At 40.7% G+C, this 14,887-nt stretch overlaps 1 protein-coding gene across 9 annotated transcripts in view; it reads right to left on the bottom strand.

Annotated features, from left to right (window-relative positions):
* The window catches only part of dip2a (disco-interacting protein 2 homolog A), an 84,863-nt gene that overhangs the window by 18,965 nt on the left and 51,011 nt on the right, over positions 1 to 14,887 (bottom strand). For 6 of the 9 annotated variants that reach the window (XR_008572417.1, XR_008572418.1, XR_008572419.1 and 3 more), the window contains exons 5-10: positions 12,072 to 12,353; positions 9,916 to 10,053; positions 8,429 to 8,470; positions 4,550 to 4,669; positions 243 to 440; positions 59 to 150 (exon numbers count right to left, since the gene is read on the bottom strand). Coding sequence is in view for 6 of the 9 variants with exons in the window: in XM_054786731.1 (XP_054642706.1) it covers positions 59 to 150; positions 243 to 440; positions 4,550 to 4,669; positions 8,429 to 8,470; positions 9,916 to 10,053; positions 12,072 to 12,353 (872 nt within the window). In the remaining 3 variants the exon portion in view is untranslated. The remainder of the gene's footprint in view (positions 1 to 58; positions 151 to 242; positions 441 to 4,549; positions 4,670 to 8,428; positions 8,471 to 9,915; positions 10,054 to 12,071; positions 12,354 to 14,887) is intronic. The other 3 variants (XM_054786734.1, XM_054786735.1, XM_054786732.1) reach the window with 2 other exon arrangements.

Genomic DNA, 14,887 nt, shown 5'->3' with positions numbered 1-14,887 from the left:
ACATGGGATGCTGCTTATAGCACAGTCACAGTAATTATATTGTGCTTGGAATACTTACCCTATCTCCAGGCATAAGCAGGGGCTCATTTCTAGTGCTCAGCTTGTTGAGAAGTGTATAAGCTAGTTTCTGACAGCGGGTCCACAGTTTACCTGCAATGGTTAACCATAATATAACACGTATTTGCCAATTTGGATGTCAAAAACACAAAAAATGCAATGCATCGTGAACTCATGACGCCTACCATAGGTGAGAGTGTAGACAGGCTTGCCAGCATTATCAAGTGCTGTCAGACAGGGGCTCTTAGGCTGGGTGGTGCCCCATCGTTGTAAAGCGGCTATCAAGGAGGGAGGCCAGTTACTGACCACTCCGAGAGGTCCCCCTTCAAGGGGACTCATCTGCTGGCCTTCTGGCTTTGGCTGGTTTGGATCTGGCTGCTGGACTGAATTTAAACAAGAAAAAAGCGCGCCAACAGATGTTAATATGTACATATCTATGTAGCACAACATAACACAGCAGATTCTAAAAGAAAAAAAATGCATGCACAGTAGACCCCCACTTATCACTGGGGTTATGTTCCGCGAGTCCAGTGAATGGCGAGCCCATAAAAGTGTCTATTTTTGACGCATGACTCCCCTCCCTTCAAACCCTTTTGCTGGCTTAACATGTACTGTACGTTCTCCTATGATTTCGGATCAACATTTACAATAAAAGTGACTGTTGTAATTACATCAGATCCGTCTCTCTTCAATTGTCATTGTTCGCTCGTGACACAATCCTGGTTTAAGTCCTAAATATGCCACACACAATTATTAAATGCGTTTAAAGTATATAATCTTTAGGTACTCACCACTAACGAATGATATGGTAAGAAGATCGATCAAACAGATGAAATCAAAGTCACGGTGGAGCCTTTCACCTGGCCATGAGGCTAGCACTAAAAGCTAGCAGGCTCGAGAAGGCGTTCCTCCAAGCCGCGTCTACATAATTCACACTGCTTTCCTGTAGGAATTCCAGTAACGATTATTAACGTGCATTCACCTTGCAAGTTTTGAGGCCGGATTGTTAAAACTAGTGCTTCTGCAGCCAAACTTTTGTGTCTCACTGCACACAACTACAGTGTGTTGAAGGACCACCAAAGTGCGACATCCCGACAGTGGATGAAAAAACATTATCAGTGAAGCATTACCATAAATATGTAAAATATGTGGGCGTTCTTAATGGTATCCTGCACATTTTCATTAAAAAAAATGTTTTCACCAAAAATCTGCGAATGGTTAATCGCGAATGTGCGGGGATCCACTGTAATAAAAATGGAACACAACACAAATATACCCTCAACCACTAGGGGGCCATAGCATTACAGCAGCCTATCCCATCACTCTGTGCAGCAATTTTGTGTGAGTGTTTTACAAGGCAGTAGTAAATCAGTGATTTATACATCTGTCTGTCTCTCAGAGGAAGGCTCAGGTGGAGATTGCGCAGTGGTGAGATAGTGGGGATGGAGAAAAGGGTAGGAGATTAAAAGTGAGCCATAGTCAATGTCCTTAACATTGTACAACCACTCCTTTGGATTCCATCTGTAACATTCCTTCGCATAAATGTTCTCCTTCAAATTCAAAGCTGTTTAAGGGAGTCTGCCAGGCAAAACACTTCTATCAGGAAAGGTTTCTCCGCATATACGCCACACAGACCTCAGTTAGGAAAGCTTTACAATTACCTGCTGATGTGCCACTAATCCTGCTGTGTTTTCATTTGCACACTATTTATTCAGCCTGGCAAGAGCACTGTCCAAAAGCCACGACGGGTTGCTGAGGAATGGAGAAATTCTTAGAAAAAAAACCTGTTCCACAATGTGTGTCTGTGTGTTTCTTTGGCTCAGCACGCCTGGAACACTCCCTGAGCACACCTGGTGGTATTTGCGCCATACTGAGGACAAAAAAAAACAAAAAAACAACGCAACAATTGCTGATCTAAAAGCCTACTTGGACAGTTTATTTGTGAGGCGTGGCAATGTGATTTGGGAAGTCAAGAGGTGACCTCGGACAAGGTGAAAAAAAAGCTCTTCCCATATGACATGTTTACAGCTACTGCCTGAATGGGTAATGACACAGTAAGGAAAACGATATTATTTCAGGCCCATTCATATCTTCCACAAAGATGTGTGAAGCCACAGTTGACACAATGCTGAAGAGACTACAAAGGACTTTACCAGCTGTAGGGTGGGGGTGAACTCTCATATATAAAAGGTCCTCCTTGCGTAATCCTGCTAACTAACTAAAGCTGTGCAGACACTATGAAAATTAAGCCTGTTTCAAACCAGATTCTGAGTCTGCCAAATACCCTTTGAATCATGTCTGGCCAGACACCCTTACTGTAGTTGTATACAGTAGAACCTCCCCAAAAACTGTACAAAAAAGTAAAAAAAAAAAATGGCTTCAAAAGTCAAACATCACACGTAAATTAATCAGTTTACAAATTAATCAATCATGATTAATCGCCATGTGTCGTTACGAGGATGAACGGAGAGACATGTTAATGAGCTGGAGATACATACAGTCATGGAAAAAATGATTAGACCACTCTTGTTTCTTCAGTTTATTAATCCATTTTAATGCCTGGTACAAATAAAGGTACATTTATTTGGACAAATATAATGATGACAACAAATATAGCTCATAAGAGTTTAATTTAGGAGCTGATGTTTAGGAGCGGATCTTGCAACTTCCATGGTTTTCTTGATAATAACCAAATCACTGAAGTTCTTACATGAATAGTTATAGCATTGTACTGCCAAAAAATTGAACTCTTATGAGCTATTTTTTTTTTTAATATTTGTCCAAACAAAGGTACCTTTAGTTGTATCGGGCATTAAAGTGAACAAGAAACTGAAGAAACAAGGGTGATCTAATCATTTTTTCCATGACTGTACATGACGTTGGAACTGAACACTGCTGTTGATGAGTAAAGGGAGGAATAAAGTTGAAAAACAGTGTCACACTCTGTTTACGCTACACTTGCCTCCATCCACTGTCATAAGAGAGAGGTGTGTGGCATGCCATGATACGCATGTGTTAATTACAGTGAAATTTGTATTGAAACTAATTAAATAAATTACTGTAATTTACGGACTACAGAGCGCACCAGCATGTAAGCCGCACCCACTACATTTAAAGAGAAAAAAAGATCTGTACATACAGTATATAGGCCGCACCTGTCTGTAACTGCAGGTGTCCACATGGTAACATGGGATATTTAGCACACAGGAAGATGTTAAAGGGAAATATTTTTTAAACTTTTGATTAAATAAATGCTTTTTTCCATACAGTGCCAAACAGTTGGTGTAACATGACTAGTTAAACAGTAGCCTACCAGAAAAGTCATTCATCACAGTCCATTAAAACCATTAAAGTAGTCTGCTTCAGCATCACAATTGAACAGCAAAATAATTCCTTCATCACACACTTTGTCAGTCTCTCTCTCTCTCTTCTGTTGGCGCTCTTGGAGTCGCATTTGTCTAATTTCATGCGGTCGTCCAGCCTTTCAAAACACGGTTGGCGGTCCGAGCAGTCCAAACACAAGCTGTAGTGATTCTACACTTGATCAAACTTGCTTAAGATGTGTTGCATAAGACTTCAAAATGTGATATCGTCCATGTCACTACTTCCATCATGGTAAATAAATTAGCTACATCACTGTACATACAAGCTGCAGGGTTTAAAGCGTGACAAAAAAGAATTGGCTTATCCACCGAAAACGCATCATTTTTGTCAATCCCACTAACCAATAAGTATGTTTTGCTTTTTCTTTGGCTTTTTTGGGGGGGATTTTTTTTGTGTGTGTACTGTCACACATGGGTACCATGGATTTAAAAATATAAAAAGTGTGAGAACCAAACCATAGAACCAGAAATGTAACTTAATGTGACATTAAAAAAAGGGTTTGGCTGCTCAGTATTTTTGAGCAATTACATACACAAACTAATTTTACTAAGCAGAAGTTAATGTAAATACACTTATACATATATTTGTTTTACCGTATTGAAATTCAGGGTCAATATAATATTCCTCGGAAACACCATACTGTTACCACTCCATGATGTGCCTGTTTTTATATATATAAAGTGAGAGTAATTTTACAGTATTATTGTTTTATTTAGCTTTATTACACAGTGGTTTAGTGTTTTTATTTAGTTTTAGTCACAAATCAAACGTAAATCTTGTTGCTTTTTTACAAGCATTTTTTCTAGCAGACAGCGCAAATGTCTTTTTTGTCTTGATATGATTTGATATCAAGATTTGATATGAACACATGCTACCTACACCAAAAGGACTTCAGCAAAGACCAGAATGTACAGTGTGAGCAGTCACATTGGGACTATACTATTGGCACTTACAATATTCATCTTAACAAACCAGCCAACATTGATGAAAAGAATACCGCATTGCCTTTGTAGAGGTAATAACTAGCCGATACTAATGGTGGATAAAAACCAAGTGAATGAGTGCCTCAGTGGCGCATGTTCATGTAAGGACTTTCGGGCGAGCTTACCATCCAAAAGCTCTTCAAAGTCGTCGACAAAGAACTCTCGCAAGGGCGGTCGCTTCGGTCTTTTCAGAGTGTTGAGCAGCTGCTGGATTTTGGAGGAGACACGGCTGTTGACTGGAACACCTGCACAATGAGATGTGGAGAGGAAGGGATGAAAAGAAACAAGACATAAAGAGAAGCATGGACGGCAAACGAAGGCCAAAAACATATCAGCGGAAGATGATGTGAAGGATTAAAAAAGACATGCAGCAGATCGTTTGAGAAATTAATGAGGAAAAGAGATGAGTGAGGGGAGAAAAGAAAACACCGAAGGTCAGTATTGTGTTTCAGTGTAACCATCCGTCTCTCAATTTGTGAAAAGACAACAACACAGCAGACACTAAAGCCTACTGCAGTTCAAAGTTTGTATTTTGGGTCAGAAAACTCTGATAACCTTTCCAGGGTAACAAATAAGGTAAGGAGGATCTGCCTGCTGCCTAGCAACAAAGATGTCTCCTCAGCAGCATGTGAGCTTTGTGGTGTCTCATTAGGTGTATGTGTTAGACTCACAGTGAGTGGCCTCAACTAATGCAAAGTCAAGAGAACATATATAAAACTGGTCATTACACATCTTTAAATATACTAAACCAGGGGTGCTCATTACGTCGGTCGCGAGATACCGGTAGTTCAGGCCGATCACGTAAACGTCACTTAGCAGATGTCAGATGTACTCATATATATACATATATATATGCATGCCGATACTTGCTTTATAACACCGATCAGCTCTGTCCCCATTGCAGCATCCAGTCTATAGCGACTGTCTCCCGCCAAAAGAAGCATGGCTGCCGTGTGGGACTTACCTGTCGCGGCAGCTAATGTAGCGGGTGTGTGCGGGAGGCCACAAACAGCCCTGACCGTCAAAACCCACCACCAACGTGCAGCAAACCGCGTGCACGAGAGGAGACAAGCGGCTGCGACCAGCCACACCTGCCAGCGACACCCCCACACCCAGAGCGAACTGTACGAGTCTGCCACGGTTTAGATTGCCTGTCAGATATGTGGGGAATTCGGGGATATCAAAGTAGTTCAGAGGGGGAAAAGCAGCCCGTGTTGACAATTCGCTCTGGATGTGAACGAGTCGCCCACCGGTGCAGCCGGCCACAGCCGCCTGCCGCCTCCCATGCAGACGGCCCGCCACGGGTCGGCGACAAGCCCTGCCAACCACAGCTGCCCATAAGGCGGGACAGCCCGAAAAGTGATTGGTTTCCTGGGGGTCCTGCTGGAGCGCAATCAAACTGATCTCATCCAAATTCTCCTTAAAGAAGGCGCCTGATCCTCAAACTTTCACCAGTGATTTTCTGATATGTCTGATATGTTTTTGTCTATCTATCTATCTATATATATATATATCTATATACATAGATATATATAGATATATATAGAAGTATAATAAATGGCTCGAAAATGGACATAAATAATGGGAGTCGAGGAAGCCCCTTTTCCAGATTGCATGGATTTGTTACTTTTTGTGTATTTGTCACATACCCTAAGTATGACACGTTTCACTTATGTGTACACAGTGATACTCACTGCATAGTACCATCTCAGTTCAGCCCTACTCCATTTCAAGACAGAAACACATGGGAAACTGCAAAAATCAAGCCGCTTTGAATGCATCAGTCATGTTAACAAACAACAACAATGGAGTGAAGAGAACAAAGCACTTCTGTTCTTACTTCTCAACATGTGTTAGGCTCTTACTGTGGTATGGAGACCAATTTTATTGAGGGCAGCAAGAAAACGGACCATTGCAGCCAAGTGGAAGCTGTGGAGTATTTATTTTTGTCACAGTTTTTGTTTACAAATATGAGGGGATGGCAAAGCATTTTGACCAATGAGTGATGAGTAGTGGTTTCTATCACCCATCTGGTCACAGCTCAGCACACTTGGAACCACGGCTGACCAGTACCTGGTAGTACCTTCTTCTGCCAATGGAAAAGCATTGACAGTGAGGAGAGCTGGGCCAAGTTGGTGCCATGCAGTAGGGAAAAGGAGCAGAGGAGTGGAATGGGAACAAAACTAAAGGCTTCATCAAAAAGAAATATAGTCAAACCTCGGTTTTCAAATGCCCCAGTTTTCGTATGATTCGGTTTTTGACAAAAAATGTCACCAAAATTGTGCCAATAAATTTTGTATTTTAACCTCTGGTACATAAGTTGAATCTTGTGGTATCAATAAAGATGTGGATGGAAAATACTCCCAGCACTGCTTGTTTATTCAGCCATCTTGGATCACACACCCAACACCAAATCTTGCGGTACTTCTTTTAAACAATACTACAGTATCCTGGAAGGCACATTCATTTGGGAACCTCAAAAGAGAACATTACACAAACTAGTATACTAGTTTGCCACATCAACAATAACTTCCATCCTGGCGAAGAAAGAAGGTATCAAGGAAGAGATCACAAACAATCTAAGATGTTGAGAAGTCATTGCTGGTGTGGATCCCCACCTCTCCCTCCCCTCCTCACTGTCTTCGCCAACAAGCGTATCCAGTAAAGGTAAAAGTGACGTTAAATGTTCATTTTTACATTTCGTTTGTCATTTATAATTATTACAAAGAAATTCTACATGTAAAACTATAATCATTCTCTATAAAATGTATTTTATGTTAATATTTTGGGTGTCTCGAATGTATTAATTGGATTTACATTATTTCTCATGGGAAAAAATTGCTTTGGTTTTCGTACATTTTATTTTGTCGGGACCTTTTTGAACAAATTAATAACGAAAACCAAGGTACCACTGTACCATGTGATGCCAGCATCCTGATCCTACCAAGCACCAAATTGTGGTTTCCTTTGTGTCATTGATAGCCGAAATACAGTATATACGCCATCGTGCTGCTATGATGTCCCACTATTTTCCCACTGATATGGACTGGAGAACCTGGCGTAAACGTGGCTTTTGTCAGCTATTAAGAACATCTTTTCCTCCGTCTGAATTCATACTGAGTTGGGGAGGGGCGAGCGTCAGACATTGCAGCCACAGGAAACAGAGGCCACAGCTGCTTCACACAGCTTCGCCTGATGCGTTGTTCTATAATAAGGCTGGCTCAGACAGCCTGCTCATATAAAAGGCGCACGCATGTGAGGGGCAGTGCAGGACCTGATGTTCCAATTAGACACAGATGACAACATCTGACTGCCCTAAGTCCCATCCACTCAAGAGCTTGGATTTATTAGCACTGCAGTGCATGACAACAGCGTCGGAAATACACACACTCTCACAAAAGTGAGTACACCCCTCACATTCTCACAATACTATTGAAATGAAACTTGGATATACTTTAGAGTAATCAGTGTACAGCTTTTCAGGTGACAGTAAATCTATACAAGCAGTACACTGACTATTCAAAAGTGGTTGTTTTTTTCATCTAGTCCCTTGCGAAAATATACTGTGAATAAAAATTCTTGCTAAAGTGTACCTGGTACTAACTTTGGTGAGATACTACACAAACAGCATGCTACTGTACTGTTCTGGATCATCTATCTTCTGCAGCTAAATGACAAAAATGAAGCATCTTCTGTTGGACTCATGTCTAGGAAACACTGAAATACAGGAAGTAGCCATGCTAGTATTGACAGTCAACAACAACATGTACCACATTAGGTTAGGCTTAGATTCACAACACCACAAACACTAATGCATTGTTGTCCCGGCAAGACCGTCAACAACACAAACAATGTCAAACAGATGGAATTTATTTCTGCACTTTTTGGAAGAAACAAACATGGAAGGGTGCGACACCTGACAGAAGAGGTGCAGGCAAAGAGGCACATGCACAACAAATGCACAGGATGCCACAGTGCAACAGTAACAATACAATAATAAATACCATTCATCAAAGTGAGGGATCTCTCACCTCTCCACTCACAGCCTGGAGGAGAAACACACAAGAATGTCAAAGGACATAGTTCGCCTTGAATGCAGGTATTCCTAAAATACTTACTAGAGTAGAGATGGACATTTGACTAAGTGTCCTTGATTGAGGATGGGGATAATTATGTTTCAATAATCATTTTAGTTTTTTCAGTATTTTTTTTCATGAAATGTGAGAATCTCTGTGTGAAAATTTTGAACTTCGTCCTGTACCTTCCCATAACTGGGGTTTTGCTGTTCTTCAGATAGCAAATAAGTTGATTTTCTGCTTTAACATTAGGAAGTAAAATCCAGACACCTAAAAACACAGACCTGCCAACCTTGGAGAAATGTTATGAGCGGTTTGTTTTGTTTTTTTGGTTTAATTTTATTTCTACAACATGCCAGGGGCACATAAACAAGCCATGGGACGCAAATGGATCGTGGGATGCAAATGGCCCATGGACCGCACTTTTTTTGGACACCCCTGCTTTTCAAATAGCATCAATGCGTTAAACAGTCATTATCATGGCAAATGTTGATCCAAAATCGGAGGAGAAGATGGGCTGCACGCGCTCTGAACAAGGCGCATACAGGAAATAACGTTCTAGAAGCCAACCGCGGGGTGAGATTTTTTCAGAGGTGCACGTCACGCTACGCAACAGGATTTGCGGGGAGGTGTAGTGTGGTGCCTCGACACAGAAGCATTATCCAGGTTTCTCGAAATCGGAAACCGACAAAACGCAACAAAATGCGTACCTGGAGAGCAACGAAACATACAAGTGCATTCAAGGGTCAAAATGCGTACACAGGCCTGGAAACAGAACGATAAAGACTTGAGGCAAGGCATTCAACATACAGTATAGCACTTTGAGCACACATTTGCAGAGTGTGTCATTACAGACATTTTCACAGTGGTAACTTTGGCACAATACAGTGTTTGACGTTTTATATAATTTCCTATTAAATTGAAAATAAATCGAAGGACAACGCCTGCATTTATGGATGTGAAACTCATTTAAAACAAATTTTATCTGAATGGATGTCTCATAATGCTGTCCTTGTGATCCTGAGGTCTGAACTGGCAGCATTTGATAATGAATGGTACTTGAAAGCTGTTTTATAACTTAGAACCGACAGTGCGAACACCTACTCACCACTGATTAAAATGTTTGAGACTCCAGAAACATCATCGTTCTACTGTATTATAACCACTAGCAATTGACAACTACCGGTAATAATGAAACAAGATACTGTTTTATCAGAGAGCAACCACTAAGTCAGACAATTTGGAGGCAAGACAAGGAGGAGAAGTGCGGTGTTACCATGGTAACACAAGAGGGTCAGCCAGCAGCTTGGGCCAGTCTGATGGGCAGACTGACTAAAGAGAAAAACAGAGGGACTCACAGCAGGAGAGGAAGGCAAACTGGAGGTGTGTGCTTTCTATGCGGGATGGACACTCACCATCTGCTGTCTCCATGATGCTGGTGTGGTGGTTGTAGCCACGAGAGACTCCCCGCACCGAGGCAACGTGGGACTGTTCCACATGAAGCGAGGAGCGCTCCGAGAGGCCCGTTACGTCGGGGGGAGGTATGTGGTTATCTGCGGTGGGCGGGGTCAAAAGGTGAAAAGTCAGTCAACTAGCACTTTAAAATTAAAACTGAATTATGAATTAATAAAATAACCGTACAAGACAGGAAAGGTATAGTGTGTTTCAACATAGTACAGTGAAACCTTAGAATGTCTTACTGGTTAACTTCTTTTTACACTTGGATGAACTGTAAAAAACAAAATCTAAGCTAAAAAAAAACCCAACAGATTTGACCAAGAGGTACCAGGCATTGTCTATGTAAGAACTATTTGCTCATCTTAATTGTACTAAAATGTAGCACCGGAACACATTTACAGCAAAACACATACGCACTAGTCTTAAATAGCTTATTTTATGTTACTATGTCTACAATAGGGGTGTCCTGATCCAATTTTTTGTTATAGTCTTGCCAATCCAATCCAATCCGATCCTTTTTTTAAAAAAAAAATAATAACCTTTTGTTACAAACATGAATTTGTGGATTTGAATATGATTATTAAAATAGCTCTTCAAAGCATTCTAAATAATGAAATCAAAGTATTGCTGAATTTACTATTTTGTTAAACAGCATGGTCAACAATATTGTTTGGCTTTTGTAACAAACCTCTGTGAGTCAGGTCCCTAATCCAATAAAAGAAAAATTCCATCCAATAAAGGATAAAATTGGAAAAAAAATGGGCGCGCAAAATACTTTTAGGGTAGGACTAACCATTTGACATGGTTATAGATCAATTTGTGGTGTGATTTTGAATATATGACATTTTTTTAACTTATTGCCATTTTTTTTAATGTAGCTACGGAGCCAAATGTCCAACGTGAAACTAACTTCACCACGGTACGCCACGAACATGTCTGCATGGTGGTATTGCGTTTTCTTCTTCTTGTGGATGGCTGGAGTCGTGTGGCAACCAGCTTTGAGGTGCATAACTGCACCTACCATGTTGGAGTGTGGCTCAATGTTACGAACGTGATAAGGCAACCGGATCGGCCCGACCTCATGGCGGAAGCCGATATTATCCGATCTTCAAATTACAGCAGCCGATCCCGATCCTTAAGATCGTATCGGGACATCCCTACATTGGGCAATACAAGTGTACGACTATAGGGGTGTTATTTCTGGCAAACAGCTTTTACCCACAGGCCATCAGGCTTCTCAACAAAGCACTCACACACGCTGCACGCAATACACGCACATAGCACTTTATTTATTTATTTATTTATTTGTATTAATGTCTCTTATGTTGTTGTTGTGTTGTTGCTTAATTTATTGGTATTAATGTTTCTTCTGTTGTTATTCATTTTCTTGTGTTTTTCTTTCTTTCTTTTTTGGGAGAATGAACAGAATTTCATTGCATAGAAGAACCACCAGTTTTACTGTGCATATGACAATAAAACTCTTGAATTTCATGTGTGGAGGGTTCTAATAACGTTAAAAAACGGATTTAGAAGGTTGTAAACAGGTTTTCTATGCTTTAACTATGAAAATATTCCATTGATAAATGAGTAATCCTACTTTGTGGAAATTCACTTATCACGTTTTGTTCTGGAACCAATTAGCTGTGGTAAACGAGGGATTACTGTAGTTAATATAAGTGTTAGGAACGTGACGATTTGACCCTGGAACAGAAACTCCATTATTTGCTTTTGGAAAAAATGTTTTGAAATCTGTACAAATTGGAGGTCAAAAGATTACGTCTGGCCTTTGAGGTTCCACTGTATTCCTGTGATGTACTGTATTGTAAACAAGCAAACCCCAGGAGATTATGCAGTACTAGTAATAGTAGTACAAGTACTACACCTCATGACTTAGCCACTAGATGCCATTAGCAGAGCGAGCTAAACAATTTATTCCAAATACAAGAGTCAAAACTCCTGCTATTCTTTGTCTTGCCTTATAAGTAAGGGCTTAAGAGAGACACTGCTTTCTGTATGTAGTTAGAAGTTGACAAATATATATCTGAGTGACATAACACATGCACAGATGGAAAAACAAAACCATCAACTGTGATGTCTTGTGTGCGTCACTGACCTAGGTGGGTGTGTGCCATTAGGTCAGACAGTGCAGTAGCTTTGGTGTTGGCGTTGAGGCCGCTGTGGGCGGTGCTGTTGGCGGTAGTGGTCGTGTTGGTAATGGATCTCCCTCCCGGGTGGGATGAAGTAGATGACGCGGAAGACGAGGTGGACGAACCCTGGATGACCCGGTTAAACCAGTGCTCCACGGCCTGGTGGCTGTGGCTCTGGTAGGGTGTGGAGTTGGCTAGATGTCCCCTTCGGCGCAGCGAGCCCTCATCTTCTGACGCTGAGGAGGTGTCTGCGTTTGACAGGTCAAAATAACGCAGCGTCACAACAAAAGCACTACAGTCTACTGTGTCAGCAGAGAAAAGGTGACAGATGTGGATGACATAGAGGTGAACCTCCAATTTAAATTGAACTAAAGTCGGTTAATTTAGAGTTCAAACGAAAGTATATATCCAATATAATGCAAAAACCGGACTGTGAACCACAACATGCATGATTTTGCAATAAACTTAAGCTCCAAGACCGTGTAAATGATTAAGTACACAAGTAGATTTGACTTTTTTATTTGTTTTTTTTTGTCTGAGAAAGAAATCAGTGATAAAGTGAAGAATTTAGATTACCATCAACCAGAAATGTTCATATATTACTTAAAATTGTTTTCAAGTTTTAAAAGAACCCTCATTTTTAAGGTGTGGCGGCTTTTTTATTTTGTAGTGGCGTACCGCAACGAACAATTACATACATGTAGCGGAAACCCTGATTTCTAATTGTTTCATGCATGTAAAACTATAATTTACCTATATTAAAAATGTTTTGTGTTAACATTTTCGGGTGTCCAGAGCCGATTAATCGGATTTGCATTATTTCTTATGGAAAAAATTAATTCAGTTAGGATACGTTTCGGTTTGAATCGGTTTGGTGGCACAAAAATAGCTCAATAAACTTGCAGCCAAGGTGAAGATCTTTAAAAGTGATCACATTTAACTTTTTCTGTAATGTCCCAATCAATGTGTGTTTCATGCAACACGATCATTAGCAGAGAAGGCAAGCTTAGCCTCCACTTGATTTTATCATAAAGAAAATAAAAGGCTATTCTGCCCTCATGTCTCTTACTTCCATCCATGTTTAAGTGTGTGGCCAGCACATCCTTCAGTTCTTCAAACAAATAAACATTCACATGTATGATCCACCAAATTAACCACTTATAGAGCACAGCACTACAAATGAAACCTCCCAGCTGAAATTACACTGTCCTCCCACATGGCTTTACAAAGTTGAAGTTGGATTGCAATGCTTTGGGGCTTGGGTCTAACGAGACCATATTTCATGTGTCGACATCCAGTGGACTCAAAGGGATTGCTTTACATTTAATAATCTGTTTGGTATTCCTCTGCTCATCTCTCCCACAGTATATATCACTTGCTGCTGTAACCATGGCAAAGTGAAACAGAAGAACACAGCCAGGCTCAGACAGACAGTGAGAAGAAGAGAGTGGCTACAGTACATGGGTCTACAACTTTTTTATCACCGTTAGATCTCCTTTAACAAGAAGAGAGAAGAGGTGAGCTATTTGTGTTTTATTGATATGACAACATTTAAAGTGACTTTTGTACTTTGCTACAAAGCAGATCTCCACTCAAACGGTGCGCTCATTGTCTTTATGCTATTTTGTGGCCATTTGTCATTAAATAGAGGCATAATGTCTGAATTGAACAGTTGAAGCAAACATTCTTTGACCATTTGGTGAGCTACTCAAAATCAGGTAGTGATACAGTCAAACCTCAGTTTTCGAACACACCCCCTTTTTGCCTCAGTTTTCATACACTGTCTCGGTTATCGTACAACAATGAGAATAACAAACCGGTCCATCTGCCCTGTACTGCAGCAACTGTGGAATTGAGTGCACAAATAAAGCACCCTACCCATTGCTGCCTCACTGTCCATGCATTTATCGATTGCAACTGCTAAATAACCCGCCATGGGGCCAAAGAAAGTTGCGAGTGCCAGCAATGTGATAAAGGAAAAAAACCCTCATCGCAAGGTACACCTTCCTCTCCGCTCCTTGCCGTTGTTGCCAACAAAGGTCCTCAAAAGATGAAAATGATGTTAAGTGTTCCACTGTGAGGCCACTGGTTGCACTTCACAAATAAACAGTGTGCAAAATAAGACAAATACTACACTATGCAATACAAGTTGTAGGAAATTGCATGAGAGTGATTATTCCTGAGGTGTGCTATTAGAGTAGAAGTGTTGTAGGAAGCCCGGCTTGCTCCCTCCTTGCAGAACCAGTGCAATAAAATTATAGCAAATTGCATATTTACAATCCAAATGTAAAACTTGGACATAATTCCAGACCGTGGACATGCTGAGCGAGCAAGCTTTGTTGCTCTACGGACCACAGTGCAGTTTGATGAGGTCTCACTCACGCACCAATATCCATATCGTCCGAAAAAACAGTACCGATATGATCCAATATCTCATTTTTATGCCATTATCGATTATAAGGGTCCAACAGTGGAGTATCACTGATATAGAGAGTCTTTTTTGCAGTAGGTCCTTCAAAACAGCAGTGCACGCCTGTCGTATAAACCAGTGGTCCCTAACCTTTTTAAGTGGTCTATTTAAAAAAGGGAAAAAAAGATCATTGCTTCTGAAAATGTTGGTGGTCGGGGACCTCTGATATAGCGGATCTACGGCATTTGGCATTTTTGCATTAAACCTTAAGACAGCAGCATGCATCAGTTATATTAGCAGATCTTTGGCTAGAAATTTTGTAATACATCTTTAAAAAGGGTTCACCATTTTTGACATTTGATGCGGTATGCA

Source organism: Dunckerocampus dactyliophorus, chromosome 9 (assembly GCF_027744805.1).
Source record: "Dunckerocampus dactyliophorus isolate RoL2022-P2 chromosome 9, RoL_Ddac_1.1, whole genome shotgun sequence".
In the NCBI taxonomy this organism is placed as follows: Eukaryota; Metazoa; Chordata; class Actinopteri; order Syngnathiformes; family Syngnathidae; genus Dunckerocampus; species Dunckerocampus dactyliophorus.
Note: the sequence above shows the minus strand (reverse complement) of the source record. Positions and strands in the feature narration are given on the sequence as shown.